This window comes from Myiozetetes cayanensis, unplaced genomic scaffold (genome assembly GCF_022539395.1).
Source record: "Myiozetetes cayanensis isolate MyiCay16 unplaced genomic scaffold, myiCay2020 scf6-25, whole genome shotgun sequence".
NCBI lineage: Eukaryota > Metazoa > Chordata > Aves > Passeriformes > Tyrannidae > Myiozetetes > Myiozetetes cayanensis.
This window is the reverse complement of record NW_026087853.1, coordinates 10519753-10539848: the sequence shown is the minus strand read 5'-3', so window position 1 is coordinate 10539848 and position 20096 is coordinate 10519753. Positions and strand designations below refer to the sequence as shown.

General features: G+C 46.5%; 1 protein-coding gene across 1 annotated transcript in view; it reads right to left on the bottom strand.

Moving 5' to 3' along the window:
* The window catches only part of CCDC85C (coiled-coil domain containing 85C), a 109486-nt gene extending 92508 nt beyond the window's left edge, over positions 1 to 16978 (bottom strand). Inside the window, 1 exon segment of the mRNA XM_050337271.1 lies at positions 15723 to 16978. Coding sequence (XP_050193228.1) covers positions 15723 to 16434 — 712 coding nt within the window. The 5' untranslated portion in view covers positions 16435 to 16978.
* Positions 16979 to 20096: the final 3118 nt, after the last annotated feature.

The window sequence follows — 20096 nt, the reverse complement described above, 5'->3', positions numbered from 1 at the left end:
CCAACCTCCTTTCAGGTAGTGGTAGAGAGCTATAATGTCCTCCCTCAGCCTCCTTTTCTCCAGGCTAAAAAACCCCAGATCCCTCAGCTGCTCCTCATCAGACTGAATGGTATTCTGGCCTAGTTTCTGCTCAATGTAAATGTTTTATGTAGGTTAATCCCAGATAAATAACTGTTTTCTTGCATTATCTAGATCTTCCACTACACATTATAGAGTGTATTAGAAAGATTAAGCACTGCACAGTCAACTAAGAGCCTCTCTACAGGATGCTCCTGCCTCCAGCTCTGAAAGGATGCCACGTCACACACTGAAATACCCGGTGTATCTGCATGACTTGCCAAAACCTCTTGCTAATCACCTGAAGTTTGCTATTTGTAGCCATGAGCAAACAGCATTTCAGAAAAGCTTTTGTTCTTGTGCTGAAGAGCTAAGGCTAAGCTGTGTTCCAGAAGTAGCCAGATAAGGAAAAAGGTCACATGCCAATATAGCATTTAATATAATATAGCAGAATCAGACTGAAAACACAGCCCAGCCATATGGAACAGGCAACTGCTTTAATGGCATTTAATTCAGTGAGACAAAGGTCTGAAGTGCAGCAACACAGTGAACACAATTTCACAAAGGGAAGACATGGACCTACTGGAGTAGGTCCAGAGAAGAGACACAGAAATGATCAGAGGGCTGGACCACCTTTCCAAGAAGTAAGGCTGAGACAGTTGGGGTTGTTCAGCCCGGAGAAGAGAAGGCTCCTGGGAGACCTTATTGCAGCCTTCCAGTATTTAAAGAGGGCTTATAAGACAGATGGAGACAAAATTTTTAGTAGCTCCTGTTCTGATACAACAAGGGATAATGATAATGGTTTTAAACTAAAAGAGGGCAGATTTAGATTAGATCTAAGGAAGACATTTTTTACAATGAGGGGGTGAAACACTGGCACAGGTTGCCAGAGAGGTGGTGGATGCTCCCACTTCTGGAAACATTTCAAGGTCAGCTTGGATGAAGCTTTGAGCAACGTGATCTGGTTGAAGCTCATTGCAGGGAGGTTGGACTAGATGACCTCTAAAGGTCCCTTCCAACCCAGACTATTCTATGCCTCTGAGACCAGAAATGCTGCTAATTCTAACACCCACATCATGAAGATCATCACCTCCACATCTAGAGCTTTACACTCTTTGTTGGGATCCTCAGTGGTCTCTCAGTCCTTGAAAAAGCACTGAGATTTGGAAGCAGTTTTTCAGGTCAGGAATGTGAAAGCAGTGTATGAAATGTCTACTTGTGTATGCTTATCCTACAGCTAAAGAGGAACTTTTCCCTCTAGAACTATCTTTTCAGCAGTCGCCACCAAACACTGAATTCACACACAAAATATTTACAAAATCTATCTGCAATCCCCACAATGCTCATGTTGCAGAACATCCTACTACATAAATCTGTACAAATAACGCAGACATTCTGGATGAACATCTGAAGAAGCTGCTAAAGAAAAATCTGTGTATGCCCATTGCAGTGCCTAATCCCACCTACTTTGCAAGGCGTTTTTCACAGGCATCACTCTCACTGCCCTTTGACATGGGCAATTATCTGCTCCCAATCCTGCTGACCTCACATTCCTTACCCACCTGCAACTCCCATGTAAAGATAACAGAAGTTTGCATTCACTCCGGCTAAGTCTCTTTGTTCTGGGCAAGGAAACAATATTCATAATGCCCAAACTGATTTCATTCCAGTAGAGGATTAGTTTCGATCTCTGTTGCTGTAGAACAAAAAGCGAGCAAAAAATTATCATCAAATAATTACAATGCTTTACGCTTTACAAAGGACACACAGAGGTTTGCAAAAAAACCCCTTTTGCTGGAATGAATCTGCAGTAAATTTCTGAGCATGCCTCAGACACACTTAGGAAGCCTACCAAGTCCTGCAGATAAGGCCCAGGACTGAAGGTAGGCACATGACAGCTCTGCTGCCTGCTCTTTGCACACTTAGGCTAGTCAACATCCAAACTATAAAAAAAGGGGAATAATGCTACTTCTCAGACTTATAAATATGCTATGAGGCCAAACTCATTAGCGTTTACAAAGCACTCCTAGACTCCTTGTCTGGAAGGAGTTATACAACCATAAAGTATTATTCATGCTGTTCTAAGGCAGAAAAGTACGTATTACTGCAAATCCAGCAGTAGCTTTTCATGCACCATTAAGGTTTACTACACTGTCTTAATCTAATCATAAGCACTTCAGAACCCAGATCTGTCATTCAAAACATACAGATCAGAATTCATCATTGAATAACCAACTGGGTCAACGACAGACAGCACAGGACACACGTGCCCTTCTTTCTCCCCTCATATATCCCACATACCTACAACTGAGCCATTTCATTTGTATCTTCAAAACTCTATTATTATTGGTTTTCCTGACATATTGTCTATTATCCTGACATTATGTCTACTCAGGATTTTAGCAGGTTCAAAACTCAGATTCTAGATCTGTTTGCACATTTTTAAAAAGCTGATATGGAAAGGAGTGCAAAGTTCAGCTCTACACCTCTTCCAGCATTTATCGAGGAAACCGGTTCCTTCAGGCAACTTTTTCTGCCCATTATTATTCTGAGATCTCCTTCACTTGTAATTCTAAAAATGTATTCATAACTAGTGGTAGACTTGCTTTTGACTTGCTGATCAAAATACAATCTTTATAGCTCCAGGCACCATCATCAATGCTGAGCTGGAGGGAGTTCAACCCAGTTCAACGAAATTGGCTGTTAAAAATAACAGCTAGTTCTCAAACCACATTTCTGGACTGATTTGCTCCATCTCCTCCTTCAGGCTGCTGCCATATCCCTTTGCAGTGGTCTCCAACTCCATCCTGAGCTAGGCAGGCACCTCTTGCTGCCCACTCCCACTGTGAGAACACCTTCCCCCCCAGCTCAGCACAAGGGCTGCACGGGAGCTTCCTCTCGGCTTGACAGAAGTTCTCCCCCCACTACACTCTTGCTCTCTACCCTCCTGCAGCAGCCCCAGCATGTAAGCACCTCCATGGTTCCCCATGGCAGATCACACACTCTGTGCTGCCCAGCCCTCCCTTCCAGCTCTACAGATGTTGTTTTCAGCAGAAGAACCCTGTCCCTTTTTGTTTGACACAGTTTTGGTTTAAATCCAGATATGGAATCTCACCTTTAAGAAAAGGTCAAATTCAAATATCACCATCCTTGAACACAACACAGTCAGGGAGTTTCAGTATTTAGTCAACATTCTTTTTACGGGGGCAGTTCCAAGCCTTTCTCAAAAATATTTTGCTTGTTTCACTTTGAACTGCCAAATAAAAAAAAAAAAAAAATTAAAAATGAGTGTCCTGTAATTTTTATCCAAATAAGGCAGAATGAAGGATAGGACAGCAGATCTTCCATACGAAAATTACTCTGTCCAGCCTGGCCAAGATGCTGTAGCAGGCTGAAAGGAAAAATAGAGGCCTTTCCAACAACTGCATCAATTGCTGTTTACATGACCCATTCCTCATCTTGCAGGCCTCTGGGCAGACTTGTGACCACAGCTGAGGGATCAGAAAACTTGTTGGACCTATGCTATTACACACTGAGTGCATTTACAGCTCTGGAGCAACACCTTCTCAAGAATACAGCCCCATGGCCAAGAAAATTAGCTAGTCACCTCAGCCATTCCAAGAACAGTCTGAATCACTTTCAGAATATTTAATACTCTGAAAATGCTGAGCACCTGTCCTCTGAACAGAAGATGACCTTCAGGTATCCCAGGTGGATCCCCAAAGACAAAGATGCTCTGGACCACTTGCCATTGTGCAAGCTCTTGATCTGCTGCTACAGAGACCGCGACCTGCACGTGCCACCTCTACCCACACTCCTGCCCTCAGCTCTCATTTGCATTAGGGAGAAGATGCTGTTGAGTTACAAAATGCTACTTTTACTTCTAGGGAAAAAAAACCAACCAAACAAAAAACCAACAAGGCACACAGAATTGGATAAACACACAGCTTTACATTTAAGCACAGATTAAACAACACCAATGTTTTAGAGGACTGTGTTTTTAAAGAACAAATTTCCAGAGGAACTTAATTATGTTACTGGGGTTAAAGAAAGGATTTGTGTGATCCAGTTTCTCTTCCTTACTATGCTGTGAGTGATGGATGTGACTGAATACAACAATCCACTTAACCCCATAGCATCTACACTCATCATTTTAAATAATTAGGTAGCACTCATTTGGGGTGATCCTTTCTCTTCCCCTCTCTGCTGTTTAGCATTACACAGAAAAAATATTTAGTGTATAAGGCAAATAACACACAAGAATATAATTAGTCCTTTCAAACTGAGATATTGTTTAACTTAGCTAACTGAAAAGAGAGAAAGCAAAAGCTCACACTGAGTGGCTAGTGGCGAAGTCATAAAATGTCACTTTTCTGAGGTTCTTACTCCAGTAATTATCTTTTAGACAAAGAACAGTGACTCATAAATCTGCTTTTTCATAAAAATCCTGCACAAAAATGTCTGCAATAAAAAAGCCCTCCTCCCTTTTTTTTTTCTTGGTCAACTTGAGGTTGAAACAAGGTCTTTATGAGCTGTGGGAGTGGAAAGTCATTAGGGCTTCAATTCCAAATGAAAATTAAGGCTTTTAACTTCCCATACTACTCATACTGACAACCTTTCATACATAATTGCCTAGAAAGAGTTACTGCAGTCTTGTCACCCTCCTAAAGCGTCAGTGATACGCTGACAAAAGATCCTCCCTACCAATTCCACCACACAAATGGAAATAAAAGCCCCTGTGGTTAAGAAACTCTGGGTTCACACCCAAGAGTGACTCCAATGACTTTTCAGTCAGCGTTCCTTAGGAGTTACCAAATTATCGGCATCAGAAATAGAGCAATCAAGGGATCAGGTAAGAATCTAATTGGAAAGCGGAAGAGTATCTTCAGCAATTACAGCAAAGACACCACTGCTTTGCAGTGACATGAGGAGCAACATGGCAAGAAGGACCCCTTAGCTTCACAGCTGTGATTCCTCAGCTCAGCCAAAACTGCACTAGGCTCACAGAGAAACAGCATTTTAAATACACATATATAATACGATATTCAACTGGGCAACATAGATGGGATGAGCTGAAATAACAATAAATGCTGTGCACAATCTCTGAAATATATCGAGGTAACCTGTTGCTGTGACAGCTGCATCTTTCTGCACTTGTCTGTATCTGTGGAGAAGGAAACACTGCTCTTTATCTAATTTTGCTCTTTGTCTTCTCATTTGGGGGAATTGTTATTTGACAAGTTTCTGTTTTTTACAGTTGGCTGGAGACAGTTCATACTTCATCATCCAATGGTCCAAAGAAGCATATACAATACAGGGAGAAGCAACCCAACATGTAAAATGCTTTATCCCAGTAAAGCTGAAACAGGAGTTGAAGCAACTCCAAAACTGGGAATTAGAAATGTGTGGAGTCACTATAAAGGCTTCTCTTTCCTTGCTAGTTCAGTATAACTCAAAACCTGTGCTGTTTGTTATCACTGGTATCATAGCAATGGTTAGAGACCTCATTTGAGGTAAGGGTCTAATTCTGTTGAGCATTGTGTAAGTATGTTATGAATGACCCAATGAACCACAAGAAACTTGGAGAGGACAAAGGAAATATATTATCCTGGTTGTATAAAAAGAGAACCACAGATCACATAATTTAGCTAACATTATGTCAGAAATCCATGTAACAATGAGAAAGCACTCCAAATCTGAGTCCCAGTTCAGTGCTCTAACCTGCAGAACCATCCATCCCTTTGTTATTCTAAAGATTACACCACCTAAAACAATACAGCCTTAACTGACGCAATAAAAAGAGGACTGCATTTTGTTACAAGAGGCCAGGAGACAAGCATGGGAGACTTTCAAATAAACTGCTCAGAATCCAGAAGCAAACAGCTACACCAAAAACTCAAAAAGAACAACTTCCAGAAGACAGTTGAATACAATCTCACATGTGCTGCTACATCCACATGGCGTGGAGGACTGAGCTGCAGATATCATTACTGTTCCTGAGGTGGAAACTGCAGCCACTCCAGAAGAGGAGATCTCCACAAATAAGGCATATATTATCATGTTTCAGGACACTAAGGAGGAATAAACACACAGGCTTTAAAAATTGATCCCGTCTTTTAAAAGGTGCTAAGAGAATGGAAAAAGAAAACACTGTAAATGCTATCAGAATTAGAAGACAGAAAGGCTGCTGCACTGGTTGAAATACCCAACTGGTTTGTAGCCTCAAAAATAAACATCACAAAGAAATGAATGAATAATTGAAATAAAGCCAGCAAGCACATGGGTACTTGTAACAGCAAAGGACAGGTGTATCAGCAGCCTGACCAGGACTGAACAGGTGACTCACTCCCATGCTGGGTTTCAGCTGCAATCAGGAAAATGAACAAGGGAACATTTTATCAGAGTTTTTCACAATATGCCATCCCTGAGCAATGCAGGAGCCACTGGTGAAGATCATATAACCTATAACTACGTATCACATTCAACAGCAAACAAGCTTTTAACTCAGTGGAAAGGGATTAAAAGCTCCACAGATCCAAAGTACAGATCAAAGTTATATTCAGCTGCTGGGAAATAGATAAATATGAGACTCCAAATCCCAATAAGGGAGATAACCAGGAAGACAAAAGAATATTGTGCATCACAATAGTTAAGATTGTACATAAAAATAAGATTTCCTTAACACCTTTGTTAGGAATTGGAAAAGATTCAGCATCAACTGGAATTAGTTATTTTTTAGTACTGATACTCTGCTAGCGTCTGACAACGCTACTCTGGCACAAAAGAGTGGACTTTTATGTAGGTTGTCCTGGAACCTTTTCTGTTAGATCCTACTAAAGAGAAAAATGGGGTGGGGGGTAAATTGCTGCATGTATATAACCAGTGGTAGTCCTCTGGCAACACAAAAATCATGCAGACTACAACTGAAACAGGCCAGATTATGCCCATTGTTGGAGATTAAAGACATCATGGATCTCCTTTGAAAAAAATACCAAAGCAAGTGTAAAGAGTCCACGTCTTAATCTCATTCAAGTCCAACAGTGTCCCACAGTAACTTACTGGGCACTAGGATGTACCGCACCACTGAAGAGTCCACAGGCTGATACAAAGTTACAGCCACCCTTCAAGGAGCACAGTGTCACAGGAGCGGCATTTATAGGACAAGGCATTATCAGTAAGTGTCATAGATTGAATGAAAAGTACTTTAGCAAGGAAAAACTGCAGATGAAAGATGGATGCCAACCGTCCAGAGATTGCTTAGTGCTTAACCGAGAGTCAGAAACCAGGAATCTTGCATTTGTGATATGCAGCAACCTGTCTTCAGGTGATCCAGGATGGAAGATGTGGGGAAGAACAAACATTTTTTAAATCTAGTCAACCCCACTAGATCAGAGACTGACAGTAAGCCTCCTCCTGCATTGGTTTCCATAGAAATATTAAGCTTTGGGGACTGGAAATGCTGTAAGGCTTACTTTCTCTTCGTTTCTAAAACAATGGTTTTTACTGCTCTACTTTCCTCTCCATGGGTCTTCTGCAGCACAGGGACAGAGAGGCACCTGCTCTGCAGCTCTCCCTGACACACCAGAGCAGGGCCCTCAGCAATGCAGGGTATTGTTCCAGTGTCCTGGGAAGGCAGGGGCAGGTCAGACGTGGTTGCCAAACTCTTGACACATAGGCAGCCCTGGAGCATCTTACTGCCCTGGAGATGGTTTGAAACAGCTGCAAAGTATCTCCTCTTGCTTCCTAGACTGAGCCCTGCTCCATCCATTTGCTCCACACACTTCATCTTCCATCTCCCATAGGCACTCAAATGCCACCAACCTTCTTGTACACAAATAAAACCCCAGCAGGAGAGGAGTTTGGGGATGAAATGGTGGGAAAGGTAGCAGCATGCAGTCCTGAGTGTCACTGCACAAAGCTGGGGGATGGAGCGAAGTCTGAAGGGCTTTTCAGAGCACTCCAGCTTTGACTGGACTAATTCTGCCAGAGAGCTGGGGTTGACACAACCACAGAAGACAGCTAGCGTGTCACCCCTGCAACTGCAGTTCACAGCTGGCCAAAGCCCTGATGCCATAAGCCTGACACTCACCGACGGTGCTCCCTCTACTACAGACAGCCCTCCCACCACAGCCACCCCAGGCAAACAGGAGACATCCCATCCTACAAGCCTGCAGGAGATCCCAAGCAGACAATGAGATAACTCACACGAGATTTAGGATTGCTTCAGTCTCACTGCAAGATCCTGTGAAGTCTCAAATCCAATTGAAACTAATGTGTAATCTACTACACAAGGAGTATCTGTCACAAAGACCCCTTACAGGAGAGCCTCCGAGCAAGGTGAACACCTGGCACCACCACCACTGCCTGGAGACTTAAGTCAATACAAGCAATGAGCTTCCTGAGAGAGGCAAACAGCAAGGCAAGAAGCAAATCTAAGGGAAGGAAGAGTATATATAAGTGTATGCACAGAGGCTAAAGTAACCTGTTATAAATGGTCTCGGCCCAGACATGAGTCACTAGAAAAGTGTTCAAAATAACCTGTATAGCAGCCCTCAATTGCCATGGTGATAAATGTTTCCTAATGCCTAAGAGCAGCTGAGTCCTGAACTCCATGCACCTCATTCACGAACAAAAGCACTCATTATATTGAGAAAAAAAAAAAAAATCACAAACGAATTGTGGCCATTTTAAGCCCTCCTCAGATCAAGGGCTGATTTACACACTCTGGTTTCAATGGGGAGTACTGTGCTCACATCACTGCTAATTCAGAAGATGGAGCTGGCTTGCTTTTTGCTTCACAATTCAGTAGGCAAGGGAAAGATAGATTCTCTGAGACAGTGTTACTTTTTCTGCCAGGAGTTATCTATTTGCAGAAGTGGGTCAACTTTCTCTTGGTGGACATGTTCGTGTGCGAGTGCCTAGCAGCGCTGCCTGCGCATTTCTGCCCGCTCCGCGTGCGGAGGAACCTCTGCACATAACTATTTATGGCAGCCAAGTGTTTCATGAATTGCAGCAAGTTAACCACAAGGGGATGATGACATTTGGCGACAGGGCAGGATGAATTCTGGCTGGCAGACAAAAAGTCAGGTTAAAAATACAGAATGCAGAAGCAAACCCAGCCAGTTGCAGCTAATTCGCAGGAAAACTGGATGTGCAGTCCCCAAACCTTCCCTGTTCCAGGCAAGCAATGTCGTGTGTTTTGCAGTAGGATGCATTAAGACCTAGGTGTGAGCGTAGAAAGAACTTCAGCCTTCTGGGATCAAGCATTTTAACAGTATTTTAAACGAGCTTGGATTTTTTCATTTGCCTAACTCCACACCTGATACATACCAGAAATTTTTGCCAGTTTAAGCACCTCACCTCCATCTCACTTACCAGTGAGATCAGCCACTGTCCATCCTGCTGCTCCCAGAGCATCTCCAAAGGGCAGCCCCAGTACAGAAGGATGCCACGAGGGCAGCCTGAGGGAACAACAGCAGACCTTGCCATGGATAGGTCTGTGTCAGATGCAAGCAAGTCCACAGCCACGCTGGAGCAGATAAAAAGCCCAGTGCCTCCCAGGGCGGGCCTCCAGTATCACTCAGGTTACATGAACGTGGTCAGCTTTGTCTCCACAAAAGCATTAACCCTTCAGCTTTCAGAGGCAATGCTTCTGTTAGTGTTGGTATTCGTGGTCCTCATCTCCACAGGGACATCAAGTGTGACACCTGCCAGGGCTGCATTTTGGGTTGCCTTGCCTGTCACTTAATTAGATCACCATTTAATTCGATCCTCAGCTTTATTTGATGAAATGCCTCCAGAGGACCAAATCATTTACATGTAACCAACACAGTTTACTTCCCTTATTTTGATTGCTCTTGACAAAAGTAAACAGATAATTCCATCAAAGGCCCATAGAAAATTGTCTTTTAATCAATACAAGTTTTTTCCTTCAACAGGAGAGCTGAGAACAAGATATCTCTATAGAAAATTGAAAGAGGAAAACAAAATTAGAACACACTACCACAGAGAATATATTTCCAGATATGGCCCAATTTAAGTTTAAGCATCCTGAGCCTTGTTTTCAGGGACACCAGTTACGCTGAAGTTTGAGAGCCAAGCAGGCTGGCACACAGGCAGTGCCCTAACAAGAAGGCAGGAGCAGGCAATGACAAAGTTGCCTCATGTGAAGCTCTCTACAGAAGCTCTTTGAATGAGTGGCCAATGACCACTGGCTACAAGAAACTCAAGCTGTACCCTTCATGTTTAGACCTCAGCATTGATAAGTCAATTAGCAGAATTCACTGAACTTACAGCAGAGATGGAAACAGGTGTTTCTACAGAGGTCTTACATCTATCTAGTGTACCATCCCAGGGCAGATTTCCTGGCTTAATCACAAGGAATCTGTATGTAGCAGCCTACAGCACCAAAAATAAAAACAGGTTAAACACAGTAGTATTAAAAAAAGAAATTAAAGCAATGTTCAGAGTGCTCTTGATATTGGAAAGATAATAACTGGTCAAGTAGACAAACATCTGCTCCAGCTTGGCCGGAGCCACTGAGTCTGAGAGGCCTCCTGACAGAGAACGGGACTTTCTCTGATGCGGGTTGCTGTGCCCACACAGTGTGAGGAGGTGACATCTGAATGTAAGGGGGGTGACATCTGAATGCTGCTGAGAAAAGTGCTTTCCTGTCCTTTCCCAGAGCTAGCACAGCTGTACTGGAAGAGTGAGCAATGGTCACCACAACATCTGTAATAGGACTAATCTCATCTGACTTTAGATGGTTGCATATGAACGAGCTGGCCAGGCTTCCTTCTCAGCACCAGAGAGAAAGAGCACAACTAGCATGCAGTTCTTCTCTATTTAAAGCAGACATAGTTGACATAAATCATGACACTAAAGTGCCTTTCTCCACATGGCCAATAAAGGAAGCCAAAGGGAATACAGATCTTAAAATCTATATTGGAGATATCTCACCCTTCGCTTCTACCCCTGCATCTTCTCATCTCAAAGGCCTCATTAATACATCACAGTAAATAGTATGTATATTGATTCTTAATAAACTAATAAAAACAAAGTATTTTGGCTGAAAGGGTGTGAGAAGAAGAGGAGAAATAAGTACAGGATAGCTGCATGATCGATCAATACCAACCCACAGGGGGGAACAGCCATTTCTCTTTGCCACCATTTTAACTGCAATACATCATACCCTCTAGGTAAATATGTGGACATTTACAAGTGGGAATCAATAGAAATAGAGATCTTCCCACCCCCTCACCCAGAGAGACCGTTCTTCTTTCACTGCAGAAGACAGCAGCAAGAGGCCATAGATTAATGTCTCTACTACTACAAGCTCTCTGCTTGTACCCACAGATTCCTTCCAGGTTTCTCTGACCACTTTTTAAGTGTTGATGTTTTTAATAATTTACAGAAACAAAACAAAACAATGAACAAAAAAGCTGTTTAAAAAAAGAGCATTAACATTTCATCCAACTTAATAAAGTCAGATACACTGAAAACCACCCAGTCCATTTTGTGAACCCAGAGCAAAGAGTTTCAGAAGATCTAATGACAAAATTCAGTTGAAATATAAAATATAAAACTAAAGCCTGTATGCACAGAATTTTGTCCCAGGCACATCACTAGTTAGCCAGTCTGTACGCCTCCAGGCTTGCAGATGGATAAACAGTTGTCCCAGTCAGATCTAGATAAGGCTAAAACCAATGGAAGCCCTTGCCCTGGCCTCAGGGAGCTTTGAGAATCACTCCTCCCAATGTTCCCACATACCTCATAGTCCAGAGACACATCCTATGGTACCTGAGGGCTTTTTTCTTCCCCCAGGTCATGGTAATATCACCTAATGTGGCTGGCGGTTTTTTTAATTTTTTTTTTTTTAAACCTAATTCTGTCAGGAACCAGGCAGTCCTCTCAACAGGGCTGTCTAAAACTGGATGGGCAGAAAGACTGTGCATGCACACAGACTCACACCAGGCACATAAAGGAAAGCCAAAGCACTCATAAGCACACACAGTGACTGTGCCTCAATTTTTGTCCTAGATCTGTGGGTAGGTTTAGGAGAACTGTTACATACCAATACACATGCAACTGGCCAGTTCTCATCACAGAGCTTGGAGATGCCCTTGTCCCACAGCCCAGGTCCCAGCACACACAGAGAATGGACATACCACTTACTTTCAGACCAAGCAGACTTCTCTCTCAGCAGAATACCCAGAGCTGCATAAGATTACATGTGTCCTCTAATATTAGCCATTTTCACACTATGTTATACTTATTATCTTATCTTCCCTAAGTGAATAACTAATCATCAGCTTCCAAAATCCAATTTATTAAAGTAAATAGGCTTCAGAAAACCGAAGCGAAGGTGGACACCAGTTGGGTTGGTTCTGTTTTTTAGACTTATACCAATTATACTGAATTTACTTTACAAATCTAGAGTTCATCACCTCACACTGAGGTGGGTCACTGGGGCCAATAAATCTAGCCCTGATTTAACAACTCACTTCCAAAGGACTGCTGAAGAGAAAATGAGAAGCATTTAACCCACCTTTGCTCACTAAGACTTCACTAAAAAGCAACCTTCCTAGGAGTGTTGTAACAGCCACCATAGTCCTGACTCCTCCAGAAAAGCACTAACAAGTTGAAGCTCAGCAAATACTACTAGTAGCGGCAGCACACTTCTAGACTTTCCAGCTTCCAATTTCAGGACTTTCCAGCTTTTCCATAAGCAAAAGTGCTCTAGCAAGCAGCTCATAAGTAACAACCTTGCTCCTACCAGCTGTCCAAGGCTCCTATTGTGTTCTTACTACAGATGCTAAATTAAGCCCTGTGTCCCTTTCCGATCCACCTCCTGTCCCTAAGAAAATACACGGGGTTGTTTATTTTGGTATTAGCTGATCTGGGCGGGCAGTGTCTGTTTTACCCACCGGTTAGTTCTCCAGTGCTTTAAAGAAAGACATGAGACAGCAACAAACCAGACCCAAGTTTACAACCTAAAAATGAAAGTCCATTTTTCCTCTGCCTTCCTTCGGCTTTATGCCTGAAGGAAAAAAAAAAATCACCAGGAAAAGAGTACAAAAAGGCTGAGATCTAGGTTGCACACACAGATGGCAGGGACAGGACCAGGAGACACGGCAGGATGCTCACTGTGGGGCTGCTCTGTGACAGCTACACCACCCACCTGACGCACTGAGGTTGTTTTCCACGTTCATTTGCTCCTGCCCTGCTCCTCCACATTGTTATAGGCTTAACAGAATCGTTGCTTGGTCCCAGGCAAGCACCCCTCCCAGACTACTTGCTGTCAGTCAAAAAAGGGGCCTGATAAGCCCTGCATTTGCATATGTATTGAGAGGCATTTCCAAAGGCACAGCCAGGGAAATGGCCTTGCTGAATACCGATGCTATCTGAGAATGACAACTATTCAAGTCATTTTACAGCTTCACTACCTAAGTGGAGAGATCAGGCTTGTCTGCATCTTTACAAGGATTATTAGCTTTAAAAGTGTTGATCATATCCGTTGCACCCTCAGAAATGAAGCTGCACAGGTTCGCAGGAAAAGAGTTTCGGTACTTCCCATAGAGACCACCTTCCACAGGAATCCCAGAATGAGAAGTCACTAAACGCTACGGTCATGTCTGAAATGCTCGAGCCCATATTCCTTCTTCCGAAAGAGGAGATGAGAAGGGGTGCAAAGGCAGGCACGGAAATACGCACGATGCTCTGACATCCCTCCCTACACTTACCCTACCTAGGGTAGGACAAGAGACTGGGCTCTCAGTCCCCTCCAAATGATACTGCTGGGCACAGTCCCACACACAGTGTTTGAGAAGGGCAGTGAGGACCGAGCTGTGCAAGCACTTTCCTCTTTATGCAGACAGGGATGACTTTGAATTCCAGGTGGGGTTCACAGTACCTCACCCTGGGTTTAAGGGACAGCTCTGAGGCTGTGGTGATGCCTCGTGTACTCAAGAGCCCTGGGTTAACAGATTAATTCAACTAGCTTTGTCCCAGTCAGCTATCAGTACCTAAAAGGGACATGGTCTAAGGTTCACAAACCAGAACTGTGAAACCCTTCTGTCCCAAAACAGTAATAACACATTCAGTAACTGCCATGTGCTCTCCACGTTGTCTCTGTGGAGAGCAATGCTTTAGGAAAACAAAATCACGTCACGTCAGAAGCAGAAGCTATCTGTAGATTTACAAACCAGATACTTCTGATTTACACAGCACTAGAAGAGAGAGATTAAACAAATGCCACGCCAAACATTTAAAGATGCTTGCTGTACCCTGCACCATCTGGTGACTGGATCACCCTTGAAACCAGCAATCCCTGACTACTGTTCGAGGTGGCCAGAATGTCTCCAGCTGTGAGTTGAGACACACAGCTGCAGCAACAGGACCACAAACAGCAAATTCATGGATGAACACATTACTTGTGAACTGAGTTGATCAATCCAGCACGCCTTCAGATCTCTTGGGACATAAAGACTTAACATAAATCACCAAAAAAAAAGAAAAAAAATAGACCAGCAAAAACTCTGGGAGCTGAAAGCGTGGTTATCTGGTAAACACATCCACTGCTGACATCAATCAGAGCCAACCTCTGGGGTTTTATCCCCCTCTCCGTGCTTGGAGGAGGGAAAAGGGCACCCCAATCAGAAGACAGTCCTCTGTGGTTGGACAAGAGGTTTAAGAACATTAAAAGGAATCTTATATACAAGAATCTATTAGATTGGTGCCTGGATTGATTCCTATTCAACCCTCTTGGACAAATTACTCCTTCTAGAAGTCAAGTATTTGGTCTTGTTGGTTTCAAAAGAGAAAAAAAAATCTCCATTTTAAAGACATTCCTTTATTATCACTTTATTATCACAATCCAAATATTATCACTTTAATGCCTGATGACTATTAGACAACAAGAGAAACTTTGCTTGACTACGAACTTCCAAAGGAGGCTTGGCACGATTTCACTGTGGAGTTTGTTTCTAACTTTAATGACAACGAGCCTTAACAAAATTGTGAGTACAGCGTCCCTTCGAGAGCAATCTCTTCTCTACAAACAAAACTCCTCTTTCTGAAGCGGAGCTGGAGGAAAGCCACAGTTGAACCTCTCTAGAACTGCTAAGCACATCACAGCCAGCCTGCCCTAAGAGCCCGAAGAGCTAACAGGTGATGATGCCCTGTGGGACAGACCGGCACTTTCATCAGATGCTTCCAAAAGCTCATCCCAGGCTCTTTATCAATGTTATCAAACTAGCAAACAAACAAGCCAAACGTAAACCAAAATATTTAAAAGGGGAGAGAGAGCAGGAAGAGTGGAAACACAATAAGTGTTTATTTAACCCTGAAAACTAAGGCTGGTTTTTGTCAAAAAAGAAACGCAAAACAAACAAACAAAACAAAACAGCAACGCTGCAGATAAAAGAGGCTCCAACCCTCAACCCAGGACATTGATAACACCAGTCAAGGGGCACCACCACACCCCACCCCCCCACAGGTGCCTCTCCTCTGCCCCCGGGGCTGCTAAAGAGGTCACCAAGGATGGGTAGGGTTGGGAACGGCAAGGACCCCTCTTTCCCGGAGTCCCTCTCCCCGCCGCCAAGGGGGACCGGACACGCAGGGGGAGGGGGCGCCGAGCCAGCGGGGCGGGGGCAAGGGGGGCTCACCATTGAGGCCGTTCGGGATGCTCCGGTGGTGAAGGGGCGCGGACAGGTCATCCATAGACCTCCGCATGGCCCCGGCCTTGCTGTCGCCGGCCTTGTGGTGGTGGAGGTGGTGGTGATGGTGGTCGGGGCTGCCCGCGCTGCCCGTGCTGGAGGTGCTGCTCCCGTCCCCCACGTCCCTGGTGGCCGAGCCGCCGTTGAGGTTGGTCAGGCTGGCCTGGCTGTCGATGGAGCTCCGCGAGCCGGCCCCGCTCCGCTCCTCGTCCAGCATCAGCACCATCTCCTTCAGCTCCACGTTCTCCCGCAGGAGGGTCTCCTGCCTCGCCTCCAGGTCCTTCAGCTTCTGCTGGTACATGCCCACCTCCTTCCACATCACGCTGGCCGTGTGCCTCCCGAAGCGCTGCCATTCCCTTGACAGCTTCTTGCCTTTTTGCCGGTCGTCGTCCAAGAAGCAGCAGAGCTCCCGCAGCTCCTGGTTGTCGTCCTGCAACTTCTGGTTCACCTCCTTCAGCCCTCGGATCTCGTGCAGGTGAAGCTGCAGCCGCCGGTTCACGTCTTTCATCAAGTTGCCGTGTTCCACCATTAAGTTCATCTTTTCATTCTCCACTTTCCTTAGTCTTTTCACCAGCTCTTCCTTGCTCCATCTCAGCATCTCCTCTTCTGAAATTTTGCTCAGGTCTTCTTTAGACCCTTCCAAGGAATTTTTTGCCATCATCTGTGCCTAGCCTGCGTTTGCTCTCACTGGGTAACAAATGGTTGGGGTTATTCGGATTATTTCTTTCGCTTGATTTCCTGGAACTAAAATTCACTGCAGCATCTCAGGGAAGAAATATTATAGTTCTCCGTTGAGCTTTGGACATGGAAGAAGAGCAACGCCGGACTGGAAATTCTGCTCCCCCATAGACCCCATAATAATAATAATAATAATAATAATAAAAGAAACCACAAACCAAAGGAGGTGGGGGGAGGAGGAAAAAAAAAAAAACGCGCCCCCCCTGCCCCGGGGCCTGGGGGCGACAGGTTATCCGGGAGCCAAGCGCTGCCCGCTCCAAGCGAAGCCTCCGCAGGGATCGGTCAACTTACCCCGGGCAAAACAACTACGCGGCTGCCGCCCTCCGTTCCCGGGCGCTCCGTTCACTTGTCCTCCCGTTCCCCCCCCGCGCCGCTCCCGCCGCTCCCCGCCGAGGGGACCGAGCACGGCGCCCCCGCTGCCGCCGCTGCCCCGCTCCGCCGCCGCTCGTCCGCAGCCCCGCGGCGATGTGGGGCCGAGCCCGGCGCGGTGGCGGCCGATGCCGGTGCGGCGCTGCCGAGGAGCGGTGGGGGAGCCGGCGCCTTCCCGGAATGGCTCAGCCCTCGGGAGGGAGGGAGGGAGCGAGCAAGCGAGGGAGGAGGAGGCGGGCGGCCGCGCCGGGGCTTGGTCCCACCTCCTGCCGGGCAGGGCGGCGCGGCCCTGCCCCAGCCGAGCCGAGCCGAGCGGCGGGGAAGGAGAGCCGGCTGCTGGCGGCGGAGCGGAGGGAGCCGAGCGTGGCCAAGACGAGCCGAGCCGCCCCCTTGGCTGCCGGGCTGGGCGCTGGCCGGGCCCGGTGCGCCGCTCCCGCCCCGGCTCGGGTTACCGGAGCCGCGGCCGCCGCAGCCAATGCGGGGCCGCCTGGCGCCTTCGAACGGCAGGTACAAAGGGACGGGGCCGCTCCCTCCGCCCGCCCCGCCGTGCCCTGCCGTGCCCTGCCCGCCCCGGCTCACCGCTGCGCCGCCCCCCGGATCTTCCACCCTGCTCCTTGCCTTTGTTTGTTTGTTTGTTTGTTTTTGTTGGGTTTTTTCACGGGTTTTTTTTAAACGAAAGCTACCGGAGAGAACCCCATCCCGGGAAAGGGTGGGGTTGGACAGGCAGGAAAACGCGCCCGCCGGGCGGCCCGGGGAAGCGGCGCCGAAGCGGCCCCGGTCCCGCTCTGTCCAGACGCGGGGAGGGACCCAGAGCCGCGGGAGCGGAGCGGGATCTCCCGGAGCATCTCCGCTGCCTCCGCCTCCCGCCCAGGGCTTTGTCACCGGGGCCCAGCCCCGCGCCTCCCTGCCCGTCTGCCCGACCGCCCTCTGGGGCGGCCGCCTTTGTCCCCGGGTCCTTCCTGCATCGGCAGGTTGAAGGAGTCGGCTCCAGCATCCCTGCCGCCTCTCTGCTCCCGGGAGTGGCATATTCCTTTAGACCTCAGTGGTGCGGGAGGAAACTGCCCTAAGACGCAGATAATGCTTATTCCTCGGTAAAATCTACCCAGATTCTGGTGGTCCTTCTGCGAGGAAGCCGGCGTGCCAGCATCCCTTCTGCACACATTGGACAGAACCTAGTAAAGGGTATGAAAAGTTCATAAAGTGAATTTCCTAGGCAACACGTGGGCAGATTTCCTATATCCTTGCATCACATCCCGTGAGTTTCAGTCTAATGCACTTTTCCTTGGGCTATGCTAGCTCTCTGTGGGCTGCTTTTTGGCCAGTATCACATTGTAAAAATTAAAGATGCACCAGGACACAGCATGAGTCCTTAAAAAGCCCCAGGGAATTGCCAGCTTTGTGTTCCTGAGGAACCTGAGTAAATGGTTTGACTCCAGGGTTAATCCAGCGCAACCTCAGGTTTCTGACCGCTAGAAAGCTGGTCAAGACACCCTCTAGCTATAAAGAAACATCAAATCCGATGCCAGAGCGTGAGATGCAGAGCATATGGCCTGTGCATGGAGGGAACATTGGAACAGTGAGGGATGGAGGATTGCAACTTCTGCCTTTTGGTGTTGTCTTCCTCAGTCTCACTCAGTAAAACTGCAGTTTCTTCATGTTTTTCTGCATAAGCCTCAGTCCCTGGATTTCTGAGCCCAAATATACCCTGGGCAAACTAAGACAACTGCCTGTTCCCTACTGAAGCAAAATAGCAGAGCTTCTCTGTTCCTGGGGCAGTTCATGCCCTCTGTAGGCACTGTAGTCCCTTTTCTCCCGAGGAAGCTGTTATCCCATTATTATCAAGAGGGTAAGAGGAGCTTAGGACAGAGCATGGAGACTAGTTCACTTCACGTGGAATTTGCAGGTGGTGGATTCCTGGTAACACACTGCACAGACGTGAAGATGTGAAGAGGACAGTCCTGGGGTACACACACTGGGATAATTCCCTAGAAAGGAGGGAATCACATTGTACAGCCAGTGGTGAGGCCTGCTGTCTTCTTTCAGGGGCAATCACTCTGAGCAGATAAATCAGGGGCCACCCAGGACCAGAACTGTGCTCTGACCTGGGTTCCCACCTTAGTGACAGCTCTGCAGAAGGTTCAGTCCTGGCCATGGCTGGTCAGGCTCTCCTGAGGCTGCCATCTCAGCAGCAAGGTCAGCCCTCAGGACATGGAACAGCTGTCCATGCTGAGAGGTCACTGCTTCTGGGGTCTGGGACCCCTCTGACAGGTCTCAGACAGGCCATGGCCAGCGTGGCTTGGGATCAGGCTGTGTCCCATCTCCTCCTTCTCACCACCCCGAGCCACAGCTTGTGGCTACATTGTGTCTATAAGGCACCCAGGCATTTTTTGAGCCAAGCCTTTTATTTACAAGGTTTTAATCACATCCTTCCCCACAGGAAGTAGAAAGTGCTTCTCCCAGACCCTCCCAAGCACTGATCTGACTACCAGGTCCCTGGCTGGTGGCCAGAAGAAGGAGGAGCAAAGCAGGGGGACACTACAAAGCAATTGTTCATCATTGACTGAAGTCAAAAAGGGAGAGAAACCTCCAGCATCTGCATCACAGACACAGATGATGCTACACCATGACGGTGCCCAGCCTGGGCAGTTTATTGCTGGGCCTGCCTGATGTTTGCTTCATCAGTTTTCCAAGAAAAGCTGTCTTTCCTAGGTGAAACCTTTTAAAATTTGAGCATTGTTGATGCTTCTGCAGAGACTGAGCTCAGCAGACAGGGGGGCTCCTCAGAGGAAGCGAGGAGATTATTAATATCCACAGAGGAAGTCCCTGTGATGATTAAGACTTGTTTTCAGTATTCAGTGGGTATGTCTGTGCTTTCGGAAATGTTAACACCACAGATCCACCCTGATGCCATCCACAAGGGGTTTGCTGTCCATCTGGTGCCCAGGTGGCTGTTGAAGCATGGTGACCTGCTGTGTTTGGGCATCCAGAGGCCTGTATGCTCGGGAGGTGGCATTGAAGATGCCAGGTATCCAGATGGTGCCTGGTCCTGATGAGTAACCCATGAAAGACTCCTCAACTAGCAATGAAGAGAGCAGGATGGGTTGAGTTTTAGTGAATGTGACCTGAGTCACATGGATACTACGCGTGATCACCTGTACTGCTCCCTTATCTTCCCTTCAAGGTGGGCCTTACTCTGCAGTAGAGAAAAATCCCTTC